Below are 22376 nucleotides of genomic sequence, written 5' to 3'. Positions count from 1 at the left end.
ACTTTGGCCATAAACTTCAAAGTGCTTCCCAGAAGGATGTTGGATTGCTATTCCTCTTTTACAAACCAGGAAGCTGAGGAAAAAAGGAAGTGTTTGGACTGAAATCATCTAGCAGCTGTTGGCAGAGGCAGGCAGAGACTCTGAGTGTCATCCATATATCGTGCTGCCATTTTCAACCCAGGGACCAGTCCCTGGGTCCTCCAGGCATGCGCTCTCCAGGTGCTCCGCTGCACCATGGCACATTCCTACTTGGAAATCAGGTTGGTGACATGATAAAAATGACCTTCAAACCATGCAGACTGATGGCTTCAAAGCAGAAGTGCTCATCAGAAATACCATGAATTAGTCATAATCTTATCAAAAATATTTTATTTATGAAAGTAACAATTATACTATACAACCTATATTGGAAGTACATTGAATAATTGCTAGAATAAATACAGGCAATTAATTCAATCTTTTTATAGAATGAGAGGATTTATTTGACATTTGAATGTTAACCCAAGCTTTAACTTACATCATAAATAGTTAAAAGGCATAGTCAAGTTTTTTTTTCATTTTTACTGTTTCTTTTGCTGTTTTTAATACTGTTCTATTTTGTAATCAACATGAATCAACTCTCCAATCATTAACATAATATTAGTATAACTTTCAAGCAATCATGTACCTCAAGATAATCAGACAAATAAGGTAGTGTGTGTGCAGTTCATTCTACAGCAGAGTCTATTAATGTCTGCATAAAAAAGAGAAGCTGAAAATGCTTCTAAGTTCTTTAAGCATCATATGCTGATTTCTGCTTTACCACAGTGCTTTTAATACCAGAATCTAAAAAGGGCATGTATCTGTATGCAGCTGGCTTTCTGTTGCTCTTTATAAAGTATATTAGGGCTCAATGCCACATTCCTTTGGCTGGTGAAGGACTGCAGAATTTAGTCCTGAATATTATTTCTCAAAACCATGGTCCAAAGTAAATGTCCAAGACTGATTGTTAGGCACCAAAGAAGTGACTGATTTGCTAAGGCTTGATGTTTTCTGATAAAAAATTGGCTTCTTTTCTGGTAGATATGCTTTAGTCAAACACAAATTACTGGGCTCAGTACTGGGGTCTGTATTACACTGGATGTCAGAGAAGCTGATATCTGTATTTTCTGTAAACTGTATGAAGGGCACTGCAGAAGCTTTGCAGTAAGACACCCTACATTTTGAAGTGTTGACAAGTTTTCCTTCCATCTATTTTTCTTTTTTAAACTCAGCAATCTGAACTATCTTCTCGGTACTAGCAGATTATGAACAACTATGACCATCAGTGAAGTCAATAGTAGTTTTTGGTGTCCAATATTTCTCCAGATCAGACATTTTTGACTCCTCAGGTCCCATATAAAACCAGTGGGAGTTTTCCTATGGCAATGTCTATTCCAATGGCAGGGAGGCCTGTCTTGCCTTGTGGCTATTGTGCATGCCAGAGATATTATGCTCTCAGCAGAGAAGAAAATTTCCCTTTTACAATGTTATCCAAAACAAAACCCCAAATTGCACATTATCTACCCCTTTGGCCTTGTTTACGCACAAATATGCTTGTATTCAAAAACTGACAATGTTGGGCCTTTCCTAATAAATGTCTTCAAAGAGCACATTTAAATGCTTTTTCACAGAAATAACCATTCATCAATTGCAAAAATGCAGAAAGACTTTTAATTCTTTCTGTTGTGAACAATATGAATTCAGCACAAATTTGGGAGGAGAAAGTATGATTTTTTTCCCCCAAATGTATTAAAAAAGGCTAAAGAACAAAATGTTGGGGAGGCAGCTTTTTTTGGCAGATAGTAAAATATGAAATATGTAATTTAAAAAAAAAAAGTTGGCTTAAAAATACACACACACAAATAATACAATAATATAAAAATACAGCTCAGCCAATGGCCTCTTAAAATTTACCTTTGGCATTACATTTGGCAGCCTAACACAAAAGACCCTTCCTATAAACAGAACTATAAAAAAAGAGAAGTTCATAAATTAGGTTGCAAGGGGTTGTAAGATCCTTTTCTTGAGTCTCCAGACTCCTTTCCTTCCTGTCCACACACATAAGCATGACCAGTGAGGTATATAGAATGTAACACTGTCAGGCGTATGCACAATAAAAAAGTGCATAAACATAGAATTTCTCCCATTTTCTTGCGAACAGGTCGAAACTGTGTGGTTTGGTCTTCCCCCCCTTGGAAAAAAAAATAAATTTGTTATTGTTTTTTTTTTTCTTACTTTGGCAGGATGAAAATGAACCCAGAGGAATATCAATGTCCTATTCCCAGCAGCAATGATCCATTTCCCTTGGCAACATTCGTCTGATGCCACAGATACTACAAGGTCGTTGGGTTGCTTTACAAACTCTCTGGGTAACTTCCCATGGAAACATCATACGTCTAGCACCATGTCATAGTGTGGCTCTTTCTTCCGCCTGCCACATTTGGTGATAAGAACCAAGTACAAAGTCAAAAGCATTACCCAGTAACATGCATAGAGTATTGTGCCGATGATGAGAACTGTCTGTTTTGACTCAGAAAATGGCTTTTTTGATTCCTTGTAGATAGTGAAAATCACACCACCTAGGAGGATTGTAAACCAAATGGAGACTGGAATGAGTCCTATAAAATTAACTACAATGGTTTTTCTTCCTGACGTGCCCCACCCTGCTTTGTTTATCGTGGCAATTGCAAACATCTTTGCTGGCAGTAAACTTGACATGTACAACACCGAGTAGAGCGACATGAAAACCATGACAATGTTGCCCCTAAGGAAGCTGGCAAAGGAAGACTTTATCAGGCCCACTAACTGAACTGTCAACAAGAAGAGGAGGATGTTCCAGATTTTTCCCCTGTAGAAGAGCTGAATGACTGTGGCGATAAGGAAGAAAGGAAAGAATCCAGTGATTACAGCTTCATAGGTCATCCACAAATGGTGCTTGTGGAACCACATTGCATTATAAAGCCACTCTCTAAAGTACGATTTACTCCAGCGGGTCTGCTGATTCAGCCACCTGAGATACTCTACCGGTGTTTCGGTAAGGCACTTGGATCGAGCTGTGTATTTTGTTGCATAGCCCAGACTTAGCACTCTGTTAGTTAGATGCCTGTCATCTCCAAAGCTGCACTGGGAGCCCATAAATTCTTGGTTGTACCAATCTTCCACAAATTCATGGAGTAAAGAGTTTCTGTACATTCCCAGAGGTCCGCTGATGCACTGTACACAGCCGAAATAAGACTGACAGGCTCTTTCTATGTTAAATGCCATCCAGTATCTCACGCTGCTCAGAAAGGAGATCCAGGAATCGTATTTGTTCAAAATCTGCAAAATTAAAAAAGTTTCCATTTTAGATGAGCTCTTGAGACAGAAAATATGCACATTGCATCAATAATTTGCAGAGACTAGAGTACCATTAGCTGAAACACAGGGGGAACCTCACTCCTGTGTCCAACTCATGGCAAATCCAGGAGTTACCTGTACAGTCCAGGACATTGACAGGAGGGGCGAGATGAAGCCTTCAAAAGCCTGTTCCAGCAAAATGTTCTCTTCTTCCCTGCAACCTCCTATTATCCACCAAGAAACTTCTTTTCTGGATCATTCTTCCCTTCACCCCCAGTTAAGGACCTGCTCTGCCCCCCCCCCCCCCACACACACACCTCCAGGGCTCACATGACTTCTTCCAGTCCCGCTAAAGCTATGTTGGAGCATGAGAAAGGCTGAGTACATGGTCTTTGGCCTATACTTTTGGTATCATAAGGCTGGCCATAGATTTTTGGCCCTGGACTATGTCCCCACATCTGACGTTAGACCCTCTGAGGAACAACCTGTTCTGATCTGTCTCTGCAGTACCAGCCCTGTTATGTTGCCCCAAGGAATGTTGTGATACTCCAGTAGAGTCTTGCCTTGGCCTGCATAAACGTCTCAGTCTCTCCCTTCTCTATGCCCAAAAGCTCACCTGAAGCTCAGTCCTACACTTAAAATACAACATAGACATAGTCTAGGAGTCTGCACACTCAGTGGAGGTATGAGCATGTGCAGATGCCCGAGTCCATGCCATCACATCCAGGTTCTAAGCACACACCTTGTGCTGGGGAATGTGGCAAGGAAATGTGTAGCAGGGTGGCTGTGCCAGGTCTGCACCTGCATCTTCTCAGTGTGAGGATTGCCAGGGCAATCTGTGGCCTTTACAATTAGAAAGCATTTTCCTGCAACTAGAAAAAAACAGTCTTTTGCTCTGATGGCCCTAATTCCTGTCAGGTTTGAAGGCCAAGGGCCAACTCGGTTTCTGCTTCAGTTTAATTCCAAAACATTTCAGAAGCAGCAGGGCTCAGGGATAAGCTTAAGCCTGGCTCAAATGTGTTTAGGTATGCTGGAAAGTGAATCGGGGGGAAAAAAAGTCCCAGAGCTTTCATTCCTCCCAGAGGACACATGTCCTTCCCACATCTCTCTGCAGATGCTTATGAACCTTCACTGCCATAGCTGAACCCATACTGTCCCCCTCCAGTTGTACTCACACATGCTCGGCATCTCACATGTGTAGGGTGAGTGTGACACCTGGTTCGTGGTCAGTTCACAGCCACAGAGACATTCAGGCTTCTGTGGGAATCTTAATTTCTGCAGTTAAGAGCCACATGCCTGAAATACTTCTGACTACTGGGGTGTTCATCAGTAAGTGGTTGTCCATATAGATGGCCCTTTTGCCTCTGTCTCACATAAAAGATCAAGTGAGTACAGAGGACCAATCCTAAGGTGAACTGAAATTTTCATATGCATTTTTTCTTTATAAATTGTAGCAGAAGCACTTGTGTCAAAAGGAACGCACAGGCTTCCACTGTAGTTGTCAGCCAAACTTGGCGATGCTGGAAATCCTGACAGAAGAGGACCTGGGCTGACTTGGGGGCTTTCTGTTGTTATGCCTGACAGAGAAGCAGAGGAAACCCAACAATACACAGAGTGCATAGTGTGCTGCATTTCAAAAAGGTTTTTATTCCTAAAAATCTCGTCTGCCAGTAGGAACAAAATTAAAGTGCTTGGGGTGCTAGACTTGACTTTGAGAGACCTGTTCTCAATTCCCTTCTTCCCTATAGCTTTTCTTTGGTACCCTGACAAGCAGTTATACCCAGAGCCTCAAAGATGCCACAACAGTCCTGACAATGCCACTTTTCAGGTATATGGGGAAAAATAATATTTGCTTGCTTTCTATAGGTGTTAAAATCATACAGTGTTCACATCCAAGAATAAGTTTCTGTTCAACACACAGGAAGGTTAAGGTATCACAAATGCCTCTATTGTGGTATCACAGTATATGCAACACTGTTCCAGGCAGGGAAATCTGGTGCAGTGCAAAAACCCTCTGTTAATCTGAAAATAGTCGCACTCACCTGCACATCACCTCCAACTCCTCCAACCATCGGATCTTCTTCTAAAACCTTTACCATCTCCACTGATGAGGCTGGATCAAGCATTGTATCTGAATCACAGACCTACAAGTAAGACAAAAGAAGAACAAAAATGGATTAAGGAGTACACTAGAGGAGAAAATAAAGATCATGCAAGTGACTGTGGTGATTCTAAACGCATGTTCTCCTAAATGCGATTAAACCTCACTTTGGAGTCTGCATTGATACTTCTGTTAAAGGCCATTTGTGTCAGGCAGCAAGCAGTGGTGCTGAATGAAACTGTGCTTTTCAGAGCTGTGCACACAAACAAACCTCTCTTCTGTGTCAGTGCTATTAGTTTTACTGGCACACTGGGCTGGCTTCTTCAAGTAAGATATGCTCTCAGAGCTGGGGCACTAGAGAGCAGGACAATGTTTGTGGGTGCGTGGCAGATTCCTGCTGAGCCCTGACATAGGGTTCCCCTGTGTCGGCTGCATGGTTGGAGCACCCTGGTCAAATGTTTCCCACTGCCATATGAGGGAAGGAGCGAGGAGTTAAATTCCAGATACTGATTATAAAACAGGAAAAGTCAGCTAAGAGTCTGGGAAGAAACCTAATAGTTATTTCACTCACAGAAGGCTTTAGCAATTCATGTGAGATATGTATTTTGGATTCCAGAACAAACACATTTTTACTTTTAGATGCATGGTGTGTTATTAGTAGTGCAGGGATTTGACATTTGATATATAGAAATTATTTGCTATTTTCCTCTGGCATCCTTAGATAAAATATGTAAGGCCAGAAGGAGTGAGTCCTGAAGTGCAGCACTCCACGAGACTGGGGCAGAAATAGATGACACACACAAGGCGTTTCAGCCACACAGACACTCCTAGTCAACTAAACGCTGTGTACATTAGGAATTGGCTTTCCCCTGGAGAGTAGGAGGAGGGATTAGACAGGCTGTCCAGTCTGAGACAGCTGGCTTTGCTTTCGTTTGCTGGGAGGAGAATGACGTGGGCTGCAGCCTGTTTAAAACAAGCGGGTGTCTCCTTGTTGCAGCTGCTGCTGCTGAAAGTGCTGTCCCCATTGTGTATAAACTCATTTTGCAAATGCCCAGAAGCTAGAGCAGAGGAGGCTGTCCTAGAAACACCCTTCTGGTTGACTGAATCCTGCCCTACAAAGTCTCATACTGCTTCCAGTTCATTCCCATGTTGCATTCCTCTGATTTCAGATGGGGAAGGTAGGGGCAAAAGTCAGTAGCTCTGCATGAACAACATATTAAGTCAGATTCTGGTGAGACTTCATATTGCATATCCTAATTTTGGTGTCCTTCCATCCATCCTTTCAATTCAGCCAAAGCTCCCTCACTCCAGGGGAGTGGAAACCTTCATGTCTGGTCTGTGAAAGGGGAGGAGAGCATTTCAGGGCTCTGCTGCAGACCAGACTCGAGCAGGGAGGTTACCCAGGATAGCTGGGCTGCATAGCTTGGGATGCAGCTGAGAGTCTGCCAATATGTTCCCTCCCATGCTCATTCAGAGGGGGGCGAGAGGAGAAAGGTGATGAAAGCTCTTATATTTCTGTCAGAAGAAAAGCTACAAGCATCTCCAGTACCCACTAACTTAATGCATCCAGCTCCTTTCCTCAAAGGACTTATCCCAAGGAGCATCCTTGGAACCTGGCCAAGGTGGACCTCCAGCTTAAGTGTCTATCACCAGCAACAGCATTCGGTGATAGAAAGGGAGCAAAACAATTCTGCTGACAAGGGGACAGGATGCGTATGTTTTTATCTGGGGCTTCCTGGACAGACCTGTTGCTGAGTGTTTTGCAAAGGGAATCTATAGTTTGCTGAGTACCCAGGGCTCAGGCAGTGATACTCATCCTGTTTCTTGTGATCATGAGTGGTGGGTTGGGATCAGTTCCTTCCCCAGCCCCTCTGCTTTCCCTCCAGTGCCTGTCACTTCTGTGGCTGAGTGGCCCCCACCCCATCAGATGCATTTATCTATAGCAGAAAGAACGGCCCATAAGCAACAATCACTATTGTGACATGAGGAATCCTGAAAACACTGGATTTATTTACAAATTACCAGCACGTGTCCTGGGCATGCCAGCACAGTGGACATGTCTGGGTTTCTGAGGCAAACAAGCCAGCATTTTCCATCTGGATGAGGTTTTTGCAGGTGAAAAGAGGACATGGCCAGAGAAAGGCAGTCACTTAGGGACCCAAATAAAACACACTGAGGTCTGCCCAGCTGGGGTGGCCTAGCACAGCCCAAAAGTCAATTTGCTTTCAACAGAAGGGCTGAATGACCTAGAAATTACTGTCTTGGTTCACAGGGTTGCATGAAAGGGATGCAACCTTAAGCGAGCTGTTCAGCTACTCATTATAACCAGTGGCAGTTTATCCAAGCTGCTCTGAGAAGTTCAGGCTGCACTGGACTGTCCACACAGGTACCTCCACCAAGCCAAGTTGAATTGCACCCTGGCCGCCCTGACCATCTCTGCACATACGATACCTGCCAGTTTAACCAGATTGCTTACACCCTCCAAACCTCTTCCAGGATGGATATAAGCCCTCACAGCAGTTTCAAGTGTTTAATGAGATGCCATCAATGAACAACAGCCTGATATCTGCTTCGGTCTGAATGCTTATGATCGCCTGTCCACAACCCCGAGGTGTCTTTAAAAAACATAAGGCCTACAGTTTCAAGGGTGGGCAATGGTGCTGACTGGTGGGCAATGTTGCTGACTGGTCCACTTTTTAAAGTGCTTGATCATCTATGTATGTTGTTCAGCCCGTAAAATATCAGGCCTGTTTAAAGTAATTTACTCTGGGTAGCCCCAAAGAACCGTTTCAGGTATCTCAACCTTCAATCATTTGTAAAACAGAGCTGCATTTTAGCTGCATTGCATCACAACTTTGTAGTAGCCGGGGTCACCAAGGTGCTGCATTTCTAATATAGATGTGACCAGAGATGTGACTCTGGCATCAATCATTACTGCAGCCTTTGGTGGCTGCTTGCAGCAGCATTACAGCCCCTGACACATCCCTTAGGACTTCTGAGCCAGGTCAGGAGTGTTAATTGACTGAAAGACCAGAAACCTCTCTTCCATTTTCTCAGTTTATGCTATGACTGTTGAAATAGAAACACTTTTTTCAGGTTCCCTGAACAAATGCAAGAGCTGGACTGAGGGAGGAAACTTGCAATGAATCTGTTTCCTCTCTGCCTTCTTTCTCTGCAATCTGATCCTTCTGTGTGAAGTGATTATAAAACCATGCTAATAAAGAAAACCAGCATTTTTATCCCATCGTAGTCCCTCACAGCACAGAATCAAAGTGCAGACAATGAAGAGCTTAAGCCCATTGTTTTCAGATAATAAATCAGTTTCAGTTTTGGAAGTGGTAGGGGATGGGGTTTAAATCTCTGACTTACTCTCCCAGCTCCAGTAACAGAGTGGTTCCTGGCACTCCTCAGTTTCTGCCACTCCCATATGTGGAAGACTCGCAGCTCTCAGCCCAGCTACTGGCAGCCTCTCCGTGTCCCTTGGACTCTGTGCCCATGGATGCTGGGCTGTGAGGAGCATGCATGCACACAGACGCACAAAGGCTGGGCACGGACCTCAGAAACACATATGGCTCAGCCATGCAGCTGCCCTGAGAGCAGACAGCATCTCACGGGGAGCTGCTGCTCCACCGGAGGAGACCATTGGACGCTCTGAGAGGGAAGGTGGGAAGGGCAGAGAGTGCTTAATTAGGAAGGTCATCTCGTGTTCAGTGGTATCAGTCAAGCCTTGCTGGCCTTGATCGACAAGGAAGGATCCTCAGTGTCCAGCCAGAGACTCTGGTCCCACCCACCATCCTCCATGCACAACCTCTTCCCCTTCCCATCGTCGGCAGGGCTGTTTGCAGGAGAGAGGAGTACTTCCATGTGTACGGCAAAAACATAGGAAATCTTTCACAGGCTCCAAGACAGCTGGAAAGAAATGTGTCTCTGCTGCTTTGGAAACAGGGAAAGAGGACCCAGCCTAATTCATTCTTAAGTGAATAGTGTCATAAGGGCTTTAAAGGCCAAGTCGCGGTGAGTGAGGTAATGCAGCTGTAAGTGATGAAGGAAAAGCTCCTTCAGGCTTTAGCTGAAGAAACCTCTCTTTCAAGGCTGCACATTGACCCTTTTATTGGATACTCCACGTGGCCTTTGAAGGCTTTAAAATATCCCTGTCTTTTTTACAGACTCCACCACTGCTCCGAGATATTCCCTAGTGCCAGCAAATACCTGTCTGTCTGCTTGCATACGGGGCTGCTAACAACCTCACAAAATCAAACCTTACCTGAGACCTTGACCTACAGGAGCAGAGATGGGGTCTTCAGGAGGCCACTGGCTTTGTCTGGAGCAAAACCATTTGGATGAAGGGGCAGTACTGAAGTCTGGGGAAGGATTTCAGTTTTCTCCAGTAGCTGGTGCACAGATTTAACATATTCACAGATAGACTGACCATTTTAAAAGGTAGCAAAATACACTTTTAACGGTCAAGCTGTTTCCAAACAGACTGAAAGGAGCACTGTGTTCATCAGGGACTAGGATGGCCTCTAACATGCTGCACAAAATATACAAAAGCTGCTTTCTTTCAAAGTGTGTTTGAATTGGCACTGACCTAGCGCTCTAATACCTACCTGTACATAATCCACGCTTCTCCCCAGTGCTTTGAATGCTGTGTACATTACTTCTCTTTTTCCACCCCATTTCTGCATGATGCAAACACTTTTGTTGGACAGGACCAGCTGAGATACATGTTGCATGCTCTCTCTGTGGGACTCCTCCGTCTCACCCGGACCTTTGTCGTGGAAGTTATTATTCCAGATATAAGTGGCAGATTTGTCCCTACCCATGATTTCAGTAAAAATGTCCATCATGTAAACGTCATCTTCCGAGTTCCCATCAATGACCATAACAACTTTAATTCCAGGGTAGGTCAATCGTTTCACAGAAAGTAAACATTTTCTTAAGTAGTCAGGATCCTCTTGATAGGCAGCAATACAAAGGGCAACTGTTTTGTTCAGCTTGATTGGAGTCTCTAGTGACCGCTTCATTTTCCTGTGCTCTAGAAAGGCAAACAGGCTTTGGATGATGAGATGTGATGCCAGGATAGCACCATAGAGTCCAAAGGAGAAGTAGTAGTTGTCTGTTTGGATGAACTGGTAGCCCACAATGTAAGCAGCGGTGATTCCCAGCAGGAGGGACACCCCAAAGAGTGTGGTTCCAAGTATTCTCAGGATACATATAAACCTTTCACAATACATCTGCAAAGAAGTATGGAAACCATTAGCAGAGCCACCACTTGCTGATGTAAGAACTCGTAAGGGGTGCACATGGCTACAACACAGAGCTCAGCACGAACAGATTACACCCTGTGCTTCTGGCTGTATCATGGGCTTACTGCACCACCTTGCTCAACCTAAGATCTCTTTGCAGTGCTTTCTCCATGTAGAGTAAGATTCAAACACACTTAATGTACCCGGGGTGTTTTCTACTATTTGTAATATCCTCACAGAAGGTGCTGTCTATGTCAGGATCAGATTTTGGCATCCTGGGCTTGCTGAATGAGACGCTCTGTCATATTACCCTGCGGGGGTTGGGGAAGGGGCTTTCGGGCCACCACTCGCTTCATATGGTGATGGGTGAGTGAAACAGCTGAATGTCTGGGCAGCCTCTCCTCATCCCCCATCCATGTCATGACTGCATCCCACCCTGAATCACTTCTGTCGCTTAAATTATGTTTGCAAAAATATTAGAAAGACATTCTTAAAGCAGATGTCTGAATGTATTTATAATGTTTTAAACAGATGTCTGACTATATTTATAATTTATATTTATATAGTCAGACATCTGCTTTAAAAGGTCTTCTCAATACCATTGCAAAAATGTATTATTCATACATTTGTGTACACAGATATATATGGACGTGTGAGCATGTGTGTATAGGGCTAAAGCCTGACTGAGATTAAGTCTGTGGCAAAAGTACGTATTAATTTAACAGAGCCAAGACTCCACCCTGGACTCAGAAATTCATTAGAACATCAGCTGATTCTGAGCATTCCTGCATATTTAGGTTACCTGGCCGTAAAATCGTCCAACCTAAGCTCTGGGTATGCAGGAGCTGGCTGGCATGGAGGTTGCTCTGGTATTCTTCAGACAAATGATCTAAGCAGGCAGACAGGCAGAATATATTGCTACCTAACTGCTTTTTGTTGACAGTCACATCAACCGTTTGATGCATCAGCTTTCTCAGAATTACAGGAAAGTTAATGGCAATGTTTTATGCCAACAGATGCATTTGACGTTAAAGACATAAACCAGGTAATGTCTGTTTAAGGCTAACCCACCAAGTGTGTTGCAAGTCAATGAATCTGAAACTCCTGCTTGGATGTTTTGCTGAATTAGGGCCTCTTAGGGTAATGGACTCAATATTTGTGTTTTCTAACTATTATTCATATTTTTCCTGCTGCTATCATCTTGCTCATCTGCTGCTGATGTTTATTTCACCATCTGTTGGCCAAAGCTGAAGTTGGAACAGCACTTTCTTACATCATATATATCTTTAACTCTTTCTTGAAAAAATACTACCAAGTTGCAGCAGCATAGCTGTCATCAATTATATTTCTGTCCGAAAAGTTACAGACTCGGAAAAAAAAAAAAAAAAAAGTCAACACAGAATCACTTACAAAATAAAAATAAACCAGGCGAGCATAAAGTCTGAGGTTACAAAGACTATGCTTTTTTCCACTGGCTATTTAGTGTCTTAAATTTCAAGACAGGAGGAAGCCTCTTGAATGTGTATTTGGAGACACTGTTAAAGAAATCGGACCCTATCTCTAGGACGTCCTTGAATACTTACGGCTGGGCTCCGACAGGTGCTCTAATCACCCCCAGCAAAAGGGACTGTCCCCTCTCTGGCCTGTCTGAAAGCCTCTCACAATGGAAGTCATAAAGGAGCCGAATAAAAGATACCTTATGCTTACCACTGCTATAGGCGAATTAAAACTCAGTGCCCAAAATAGACTCGCTTTAGAAAACAGATTAAGTAATGGATCCCCTCTAGATTACCTTGAAGTCAAATAGCCTGTGTGTTTATTAATCCTTTAAGGACGCTGAAGGTCACAATCATCAAGGTAAATGTTTGATTAATGGTGCAGTTGTACTCTGCTTTCCCATTTGGGGTCCGCTACTTCTCTTCTCTTGCCAGAAATAGAAAATTCCTATTAGTGACTAGGGGCTAAAGTCTGCTTACATTAAGAATTATATGGCTGACATAAACGGATCACTTGTATGAGTAGAGCTCACAGGATTTAGATTAAGATCTGGAGCATTTACACTTGACTGACTATGTACTACACCAGGCTGCTTTTATACTAATTTGCTATTGCTTTTCCTAAGAAGTGTTTTTTGCACAAAAAGGAAAAAAAAAAGAAATTAATTCTCTGATCTTGTCATTACAGCACCGCTTCCCTCCCTCGCAAAAAAAAAAACCAAAAAACAAAACAAAACAAAACAAAACAAAAAAAAAACCAACAAAAACCAACCCAGTCTTTTAAGATCAAGAAATGGATTTCTGGTCTTAATAAAACAGCATTTTTTTCCCTATCCTTTCACTGTCAACCTTGGGAAAATAAACTGTGTTTTGATCTAAATTCCTGGCTTTCATCAAAGAAACTTTCTCCTTTGTATGTGCAATTGAGGTTTTTATGTATAGTCTTTTAACTGACTGAATCTCAGGGAAAGTCTGGAAAATGTTGCTCAATATTCTCAAGCTTTAGCATGTGAGCTATTGATAACTTGCCCAGCAGAACTGATCTTTATCGACTTGAACGTGCCCAAAAAATGGCAAAGAAGCCAAAAACTCTCCACCCTTCTCCAATAATTAAGCCAAGAAGTTAAAAGGAAATTATGTTTGTACAAGTCTGGGGCGAAAAAATGAACTGCTGAGTCAAATACCAGCACCAAGGGTAGGGAATAGCTGCATAGGAGATGGTAAGGTCAGACAGCGCTGGTATGAGTATCTAGCCTGGCCTAACAGAGTGAAATGTAAAAGGACATCCTTCATAAGGCATCAGTTGAAATCTATTCCTGAAGATTCCTGAACTTCTCACACAAAGCTAAAATCAAGTATTATCGGAGAACCAGCATACAGTACTGTGTTTTAACAGTTGCAAGCCTAAAATAATGCCATGCTGAGCCAAGAGGTATCAATTGCTCAGTGAAGGACAAACAGCCACCCTGACTTTCAAAGCCACGACTATTTTTCAGTCATTTCATTGGTAATCTAAGCACTAGCAATATTCTTTCAGCAAAATGTAATTGCTTATATTCAAAGTTGTCATCACTACAACCCTATTCAACAGGTGACTAATGGGTGGAGGGTACCATACACACATTGTATGACCAGCATAGCTTAGTTTCTTTAGGTCTCAGCCTAATGGATCTTCAGTTCCTTGAGCGATTTAACCCAGTAAGTTTCTCCTGAGGAATAGGCACTGCAGCACTTAAAAAAGAAAAAAACACTACCTAGGCTAGGGACGAGGTGCTCAACACGTGGAAGACATGCAGCCAGTACATATTCCTGGATCAACAAAGGTAGTTGCAGGTACAAATGGAACTGCTGCTACATGGGAATAGGTGTGGAAGTGAGGAGAAAAACACAGCTCCTCACCTGGTGAGAAGCTGAGTCTGTGGGTTACCTCACTGTGTCTGGAGTCAAATCTGAATCTTACACATTCTGGGAAGGTTCTTAACCAGTTCTGTAAAGCAGCAGGAGGAGGATAGTACCTACAATGTTTTGTTTTGTTTTCTTTTGTTTTTTGTTTTCTTTTGTTTTAAGAGTGAGTGCTCTTTAACACTGAAAGAAGTCAGATGGTCCATTGCTTTGCATCAGCCCTGAAGGACATTTCCAGGAGCAATAAGATTGCACTGGCCATGTCAGACTCTTTTGGAGGTGCCTCCGTCCCCCATGTACTGCCCAGGAAGCCTCAGACAGGACTGTTAATTCTACTCTGCAGCTTGGGCAAACTAAATCCTTTGTGGGCACCTTCACCTAACCCTACAACGCTGCACCCAGCACAAGCTTTACACAGCCTCCAGCAAAAGGTCTGTAAGCCCCAAATGAGTGTATGTAGAGAGGCTCCAAAGTCTGCTGCTGAGCAATTTCCAGCTGTTTATTTCCATGGATGAAGCTGGTCAGGGCTAACCAGCCCACCTAGTAGAAATGAAATAGGAAAACCATATGCTAAATCCTAACGCTATGTAGGCTGTTGCTGATTCAGTGACACATTTTGACTCACCAAGCAGTCATGTGTCTTGTAGCGAGTGTGCAGGAGGAGGCAATGTGTGCCTCTCTTTGGAGGCTCCTATGGAAAAACATGGCTGGGAAATGAACCCTTCCATGTTCTTGACATCAGAGTTCACCTACTGAACTCTGGCATTATGTCTCTTTTGTCATCCTGATAAAGCCACAAAAAGAGGATTGTTATTGGGTTTTTTTGGTCACACCTATGATGAAGAACTTACTTTACACTGCTATTAACTGTTGTCATAACTATAAGTTGTAGTCTTCTAACATTATTTTCCTTAAAAAATTCAGGTTAACAAAGAGTTGACTGATACCTACACTGTACATATAATGACTGGGGTATTAACTCTTAACACTAGAGATCACACTCCTTTCTCAGACTGAATAATAGCAAAATATGTTTGAGTTCTTTCTATTCTGAAAAATATGTAGGTACATAGATCTAACTTTTAGAAGATCTAGACACTTGACCGAAATTCAGCAGGTTCTTCTGTCCTGCTTTTGACTGGGTTTTTACCTAGCAAAGAACACTGCTGACTTCCATGGTAAAGTACAGCCTTTTCCTTCCTTCAAATCCATACAGCACAGTCCATCCATATGCTTACTAATCAGCTTTCATGCATCCCTGAGAATAAAAAGATCTGGAGATAGTTTATCCCTTTGCAAAGTCAGGAGGCAAAGAGAAAAAAAGCTGAATTTGTTACTAATACATCAAGAGAGTAGTAAACAGAATAGGGGTAAATACGTAACCAGAAAACCTATGTGCATTGGTGTCTGAACACATCAATGTTGTCTGCAGTCTGTTCACTTATTCTGCACCAGCCACTGCATGTGTAGGTGCTATGAGGACTAAGGAAGCAATCAGGTGGTCCCCAGCATTTGCTGATACAGAACATGGAACCAGTAACTGACAGGAGGTCAAACTCAAGTTAGGTTTGCTTGTCACACATGGGATGCAGCTCACTGCATCATCTGTTTCAGAAGTCATCTCTCATGTACGACACTCAAAACATATTGCCACGTAGTTCTTCTGGTTAGCTTTTCCCCAGAAGATGAAAAAGCAAGAGGGGGAGACACAGGAAGTTCATACATAAAGCTTAATGATTTGGAAGGTTGTTTGAAAGAATTAGCACTTATTAATTCCAAACATCTGAAAACATTTTTAAAAAACCTTACACTGCAAAAGTCAGTATTTTTCCAGGAGACAACAGAAAGGGTTTGGTCAGAAGTGTGCTTATTTTATCCTTGTATTGGTTCTGGCGGAGATGGAGTTAATTTTCCCCATAGCAGCCCTCCTAGTGCTATTTGCTTTGTATTTGTAGCTAGGAAGGTGCTGAGAACACACCGCTGTTTGGGCTACTGCTGAGCAGTGCTCTCACAGTATCAAGGCTGTCCCTTCAACATCCCCCCCTCACCAGCAGGCTGGGGGTGGACAAGAGCTTGGGAGGGGACACAGCCAGGAGAGCTGACCCAGAGTGACCAAAGGGATAGTCCATACCCTATGGCGTATGGCATGTGCTCAGCAATAAAAGCTAAGAGAAAGGTGAGGGGGCAGGAGGCATTTGTTATTACAATGTGTGTCTTCCGGAGCAACTGCAACACATACCGAAGCCCTGCTTCCCAGGCAGTGGCTGGACATCACCTGCTGATGGGAAGTAGAGAATAAAACTTCTGTTTTTCTTTGCTTCTGCACACGACCTTTGCTTTTGTTTTATTAAACTGCCTTTATCTTGACTTACGAGTTTTTTTCCCATCTTATTTTCTCCCTCCTGTCCTCCTAAGGAGGGGAGTGATAGACTGGCTTGGAGGGCACCAGGCATCCAGCCAAGGTCAACCCACCACAGTCCCCTTCACCTTTAAAGGTTCAAGGAGGGGAGTGATAGACCGGCTTGGTGGGCACCGGGCATCCAGCCAAGGTCAACCCACCACAGTCCCCTTCACCTTTAAAGGTTCAAAAGAGCTGTGCCTCTCCCCGAACATTGAGGGCTATCGCCACATCAGCAAGTAGTCTAATACTACAGGAACAGATCTGCAAAGAGGAACACCTGGTGCTGAGGGCCCAACTCCACCCTCCATACATATTTTACTCTGAACTAGGTTTAGTCAGATGCCATGGGTTGACAACCCATTAGGATCCGAAAAGTGTGTTCCAGGGGTACGCCTTGTGACTAGTTTAATTCAAGAGGAATCCAGCTTGTGTGCCCAGCGATCACTTTGTGATACAAAGCCAAACAATTTCGTTGGAAGGGAAGTGTTTGTAGCATTGGTTTCGAGGGCACACTCCTGACTCAAAATAAATTGGTAATACAAACCAACCTCACATACGAGATCTGCACATCAGACTTGTCTGCAAATCTCTGTCGCAACCAGAAGTGCTGAGCACTGAAAACCTTTCAAAATGACTCATTTTTACATGCCTGTAGAGAAGCTGAATTCTTGAATGTCTACTAGTCATGGTCCTCCGAACCTTAGTGCTGAGGCCTCAGATTCAGCAAAGCATGTAAGTATGTCATTAAAGATAAGAGTGCTCTTAAGTATTTTGCTGAAAAGGGAAGTAATTGGATAATTTATCTTGCAGTTCTGTAGTGCATGTGTAAAAAAAAATCTTCCCTTGCAAAGCTGCTGTTTCTGGGGTACTCATGATAAAAATGTACACATACATCTGACAGATTTATTATAGAGATGAATCTCCTTTATGAAGATTGTCAGATGGGTCATTACCTAACCACTGCATTTCTTACATTAGGGAATCTAAGAGTGGCCCAGGACCCAGACAATTTGGATTTTTCTTCCTAGTGTTGCCATACACCTGCTGGGTGACCTTAGGTAAGTGAATTCACCTCTCTCTGTCTCAGCTTCCTCACCTGTAAAATGGGAATCATAACCAAGCAAGAGGTTCTTGGAGGTCTACAAAATCCTTCCTAAGGCTGCGGTTACCCCTGCTTGTAATGTTACTCTTTCTGGTGTAGTATGGAACTAGAGAACCGGTGGGTCCCATATAACTATTTTTCCTGAAAAAAATACCCGAACAAAACCCAACACACCACCTCCTATTTTCCTTGCCTACATTTATCTGAAGGTACAGTCAGTAGGGGTTTGTCTGTAATGAACGTGCAACTCTCACTCAGCAGGATGCCTGAGATCAGTGAGGCTGGCAACATAAAAGTTGACACACGTGGGCATAAGCGCATGCAGCTACCCAGGGCTGTTTTGTGTACAACCAAAGGCAGAGTACCATCTTTTACAAGCCTTAAAAATCCCACTCCTTACTTGTGAGAATAATAGCATTGGCTTCAACAGAGCAGCTGCTTCAATGCCATGAGCGTGTTTGAGTGCATGCGTGAGTGTGCGTGCACATGGGCTGACACATACCGTATGTGGCCTTATACACAAGCACTCTGTACATATACACAAACAGTAAATAAGGGTTACAATTTTTCAGCCAATATTTAGATTCATTATTAGCCTTATTTTGTTGGGAAAATAAATCATTCATCTTTGAAGTACAAATGATTCCAGGTACACGTTAATTACAAGCATAAAATAGCTGTCCAGACTCCCTCTTCTATTTTACAGCCTGCAGAGAGGAAACTGGAAAGTTATGTTACATCTGTACATCTTTACTACAGCAGAGTTACCATATCTGGTGCTTTTGGTTATTTATCACTTCCAGATTTTGTCATGCCATTGATCTTCTGGAAAGGGCTCACATAAGACTAAAATTAACTTTGGGGTTAGATTGAAAATAAAGAACAGGATTAGTAATGATGGCAAACTGTATCTGCATGCACAGGCTTTGATCAGCAAATCAAGAATATCCCGTCTGCTCAATGTATGTTTCCCACTAAACTGCCCAAATTAGGTCTCTTACAGGTTTGAGTAACCAACGTGGAATGAATTCTACAGCTGGTGGTTGGATTTGTCCTTAACGTAGACAGTGATACACTAGTTGTTAAATTCATTGAAAGAAAGAAAGAAAAAAAAAAACAACCCATCAACAAACCGAACCAAATCAAACAACCAAACCCAAAAGCCCCAGATAAAAGCTTTAAGAAATAAATCAGAAAATCACGAAGTAAACCATATTTGCACTCAGATATTTTGCATTGCGGTTAAAAAAAAATCTGGTTTAGAAATGTTTCCTAGTTGCTAGTTATGAAGTCCATGGACGCTTTTGGCACAAAACTGACTACCCCATGCCGTAATCCAGCAAATAAATATTTATTTGGTGTTCATAGCTTATTATCTTGTAATTTGTTTATAAAGCACAGACCGTATCTTGTCTGACTTAGCCAGGTCCCACTACACTGGATGGAGAAGTAATTTGCTGCTTTATGCACTAAACCTCAATATTCACAAAATGAAGCAAATTTGCTTCCCCAGCATAAATATGAACGGCCAAGTCCATTGCTAGCATGGGAAACTCCACTGAAACCAGCAGAGCTGCTCTTCCTACTGGGAAAACCTTTTCCCAGGCTTTTTTGTGCTTACATGTAGGGTAAGAAAGATTTTAAGAGCATGAAATAAAATAAAATCCTGGCTTTATTGAGACCAGTGACAAAACTGCTCTCACCCGGGTGGGGGCTGGATTTTGAGCAGTTTTCAAGGGAAGCGACCACGTCTCATCACCCTGGAATGAAATGACCTGCCCGGCCCCAAGGGAGCCCCCGGGACCCCCCCGCCCCCCGCAGCGTGTGCGGGAGTGAAACCGTGCGTGTGCCCGCGGGGGAGCGCCCGTGGCGGGGGGGAGCACCCGGGGAGGCGGGGGGGGGAGTACCCGCGGGGAAGGGGGGGGGGGGGAGAGCGCTCTTTGGGGTGGGGCGGGGCGGGGGCAGCGCCCGTGGGGAAGGGGAGAGCGGCTGCCTCGGGGCGCGGAGTGACGGGGCCCCGAGGCGGGGGCAGGCAGCGCCCACCGTGCGCTGGGAGCGGCTCTCGGGGGAAATCCCCCCCCCGTTAGGGTCCTCGCCGCCCCTCCGCGCCGGCACCGCTACGGACCCAGGCAGGGCTCCTGGAGCTGGGTCTGGGGTCTGGGCCGCGCCCCAGGCGGAGCTGAGTCCCGAGCAGATGCAGCGGCAGGGCCTGCGGCACCCGCCCCCCACCCACGGAGGGGTGCAGCTTGGGGGGAGACCCCCGGGCGGCGCCCGGCAGAGCGGCACGGCACGGCACGGCACGGCACGGCGCTGCGCCCTAGCCCTGGCCCCGCTCCGCGCCGCTCCGCGCTCCGCCCGCCGGGGCTGCTCCTCCTGGGGAACCCCGGCCCGGCGCCGCGGCCAATGGGGGCGGTGCCTGTGACGTCACAGCGGCTGGGCGGGGCGCCGGGGGATCCCCCGCGCTGCCACGTCACGGGAGGGCGGGGCGCGCTCCGCCAGGCGGCCACTGTGCGCGGGGCTCGGCGGGGCTCGGCTGCGCGGCGCTGCCCTCGCCCCCTCGGCGTGACCCTCCTTCGGCCGGACCTCGCGGGTCCCGCCGGGGCTGCCCGCCGGGGAGGGGCCGCGCTCGGGCTCGGGCGGGCAATCGCTGAGGGCTGGCGGGCAGCCCGCCCCGCCGCGCCCGCCCCTCCCCCGGGAAACCGCCCGCCCCGCTCAGCGCGGCAGCAGGGCGGCTCGGGCGCGTTTGGTTTGTCCCCGCCGAGGCGGGACTCCAGCCCTTCTCCTCCTCCTCCACCCCGTCCTCCTCCTCCTCCCGCCCGCCGCCTCCTCGCCGGCCTCCCCGCAGCCCCGTCCCGCCCTCCGCGCCTGTCACGTCCCCGCTCCCGGCCCTGGATGCAGAGGGCGGCCGGGGTGCAGCCAGCCCGCGCTGGGAGCAGGTCTCAGCGGAGCGGCTGCCTAACCTGTTGCTCGGTTTTAGTGTGATTTTAGGTTAGGTTTGCTGTTGGTTTTGGTTGTGGTGGGTTTGTTTGGGTTTTTTTTTTTTTGGTTTTGTTATTTGGTTGTCTTTTTTTTTTTCCTTCCAAATCTTAAAGCTCAGCGATATCTTAAACGGATTACACGGAGGAGGGGTTGAAGCTGAAAACCTCATTCATCCTCACGAAGGTCCTATTCATTGCCGAAATAGGTGTAGCATAGAGCCGGTAAGATCCTCCCCCAGCCCCGCTCGTATCTGGGGAATCGCTCCCAGCTTTCCTCCCTCGAGCAATGGCCATGGGAGGAGAGGGTCTTCTGCTCTGGAGGTGACAGAAGCGGAATCGTAAATCACCTACCTTGTTTGTTCTTCTGTCCTTTGGTCATAAAGGGGCTCCAGCCAGCTGTGTGGTCTCACGTACCGTTGCTCCCGCTGAACAGTTTCCAAGTTTGAGGTAAAAGATCAAATCGCACTTTTCAGGGACTTGTTGAGACGCTCAGAAATAAAAAATAATTAAAAATGAAAATAATAAAAAAAATTGTTTAAGGCTATTCAGTCCTACTCATTTTCTCCCACGTGTTTGCACAATTATCGTGTATTTGTCTTTCTCTGCTTCAGTTTCTAGCTCAAAGATGTGGGATTTTTTTTTCTTCCAGATAATAATATTAATAATAAAAAAAGTTAGAATTAATAAATTAGGAATTAGTTTCTTGTTGTCGAAGCTGAAGATCTTGTTTCAAACCTGGCTAGCCAGGAGCCTGGTGAAGTTGCAAGGCAGCGTCTGAAAGTTTGAGAGATGTACAGCATCAGATAAAGTCTCTTTGGTGATGCCTTGCTGGCCGAGTAACTGTTTCAATGAGGTTTCTCAGCAGCAGCAGCAGCAGCAAACGGGTAATATTTTCCAGACGTCTTTTTCTTTCCTGCTGCTGCTTTTCTGCCTCCTCCACGTTATGGGGTCTTTTAACAAGTGAGACTTGAGTTGTTTTAATAGGCGGAGGATGGCAAGAAGGAGGGGAGGGAACTCCTGTAAGGAGGGAAGAAAAAAAAAAAAAAGAAACCAACCCTGCCCATTGAAATGATCTCAGCCAAGGACCATTTCAGAGGCAGGAATTCAATTAGCTAAGTTGCAAGTTTTGCAGAGAAATGCAACACGCACATGTTGCCACCACCTGATTTCCTCTTCGTGCCCCGCAGTTAGGGGGAACCCCCCACTTTCCCCACTCCCTGAATCTCTAGGCTTGGGGTGTGGGACTCATCCCTCCCACAGCCACTATTCGGCTGGGACACTTTTTGCTGCTGCTGGTTTTTATTAATAAGGGAATTGCCTCTATGAATGGAGGATGAATTTTGCAGTTTCCAATCCTGCTTTACCCATTCACTCTCGGAAACGTTTGCTGTAGTAAGTACCTGGGGAAGCTCCCACTGGCATTAATGCCCATGCCACTTGCGTTAAAATGAGCCACGAAACACACCGGACAATTGAAGAACCGGGAAATTGTGGTTTGTTTTTTTTTTTTTTTAGTTTTTTGTTCGTTTGTTCTGTTGTTAAAAAAAACAAAAAAAAAAAACCAAAAAAAAAAAACCACAACAAACAAAAACCCCAAACAAATGCTCACCCTGCCCTCCATTGATGGTTTACAGCTAGGTAGGGGCACCAGCAGTTACCAGCACACCCTCACCGCCTGCCGCTCGCCAGCGGCAAGGACGGGCTCCTTCCCTTTGTAACTCCTCTCTGCCCTCCGAGGCGGATTTCCCCGCTCCCGAGCCCCCGTTCCCACTGGCAGTGATCTAGAAAGGGCA

The 22376-nt window shown here is 44.9% G+C and overlaps 1 protein-coding gene across 1 annotated transcript; it reads right to left on the bottom strand.

Annotated features, from left to right (window-relative positions):
- Positions 1–352: 352 nt before the first annotated feature.
- HAS2 (hyaluronan synthase 2) lies at positions 353–21891 on the bottom strand. Its single transcript, XM_080379485.1, has 4 exons — positions 20935–21891; positions 10066–10692; positions 5400–5501; positions 353–3339 (listed from the first exon to the last, which is right to left on the bottom strand). Exons 2-4 carry the CDS (start codon positions 10690–10692, stop codon positions 2410–2412), a joined length of 1659 nt encoding a protein of 552 aa, XP_080235611.1. The 5' UTR covers positions 20935–21891; the 3' UTR covers positions 353–2409.
- Between the last annotated feature and the right edge of the window lie 485 nt (positions 21892–22376).

The sequence above is a fragment of the Falco punctatus genome (assembly GCF_963210335.1).
Source record: "Falco punctatus genome assembly, chromosome: 3".
Classification (NCBI taxonomy): Eukaryota; Metazoa; Chordata; class Aves; order Falconiformes; family Falconidae; genus Falco; species Falco punctatus.
This window is presented reverse-complemented; position numbering and strand designations above follow the sequence as displayed.

Excerpts from the sequence above, each read along its gene's own strand:
- HAS2 (XM_080379485.1), bottom strand. The coding sequence starts at position 10,692 with ATGTATTGTGAAAGGTTTATATGTATCCTGAGAATACTTGGAACCACA. Across the intron at positions 5,502-10,065 it reads GAAGCGTGGATTATGTACAG|GTCTGTGATTCAGATACAAT; the intron begins GTAGGTATTAGA and ends TCTTACTTGTAG. Across the intron at positions 3,340-5,399 it reads GAGTTGGAGGTGATGTGCAG|ATTTTGAACAAATACGATTC; the intron begins GTGAGTGCGACT and ends TTAATTTTGCAG.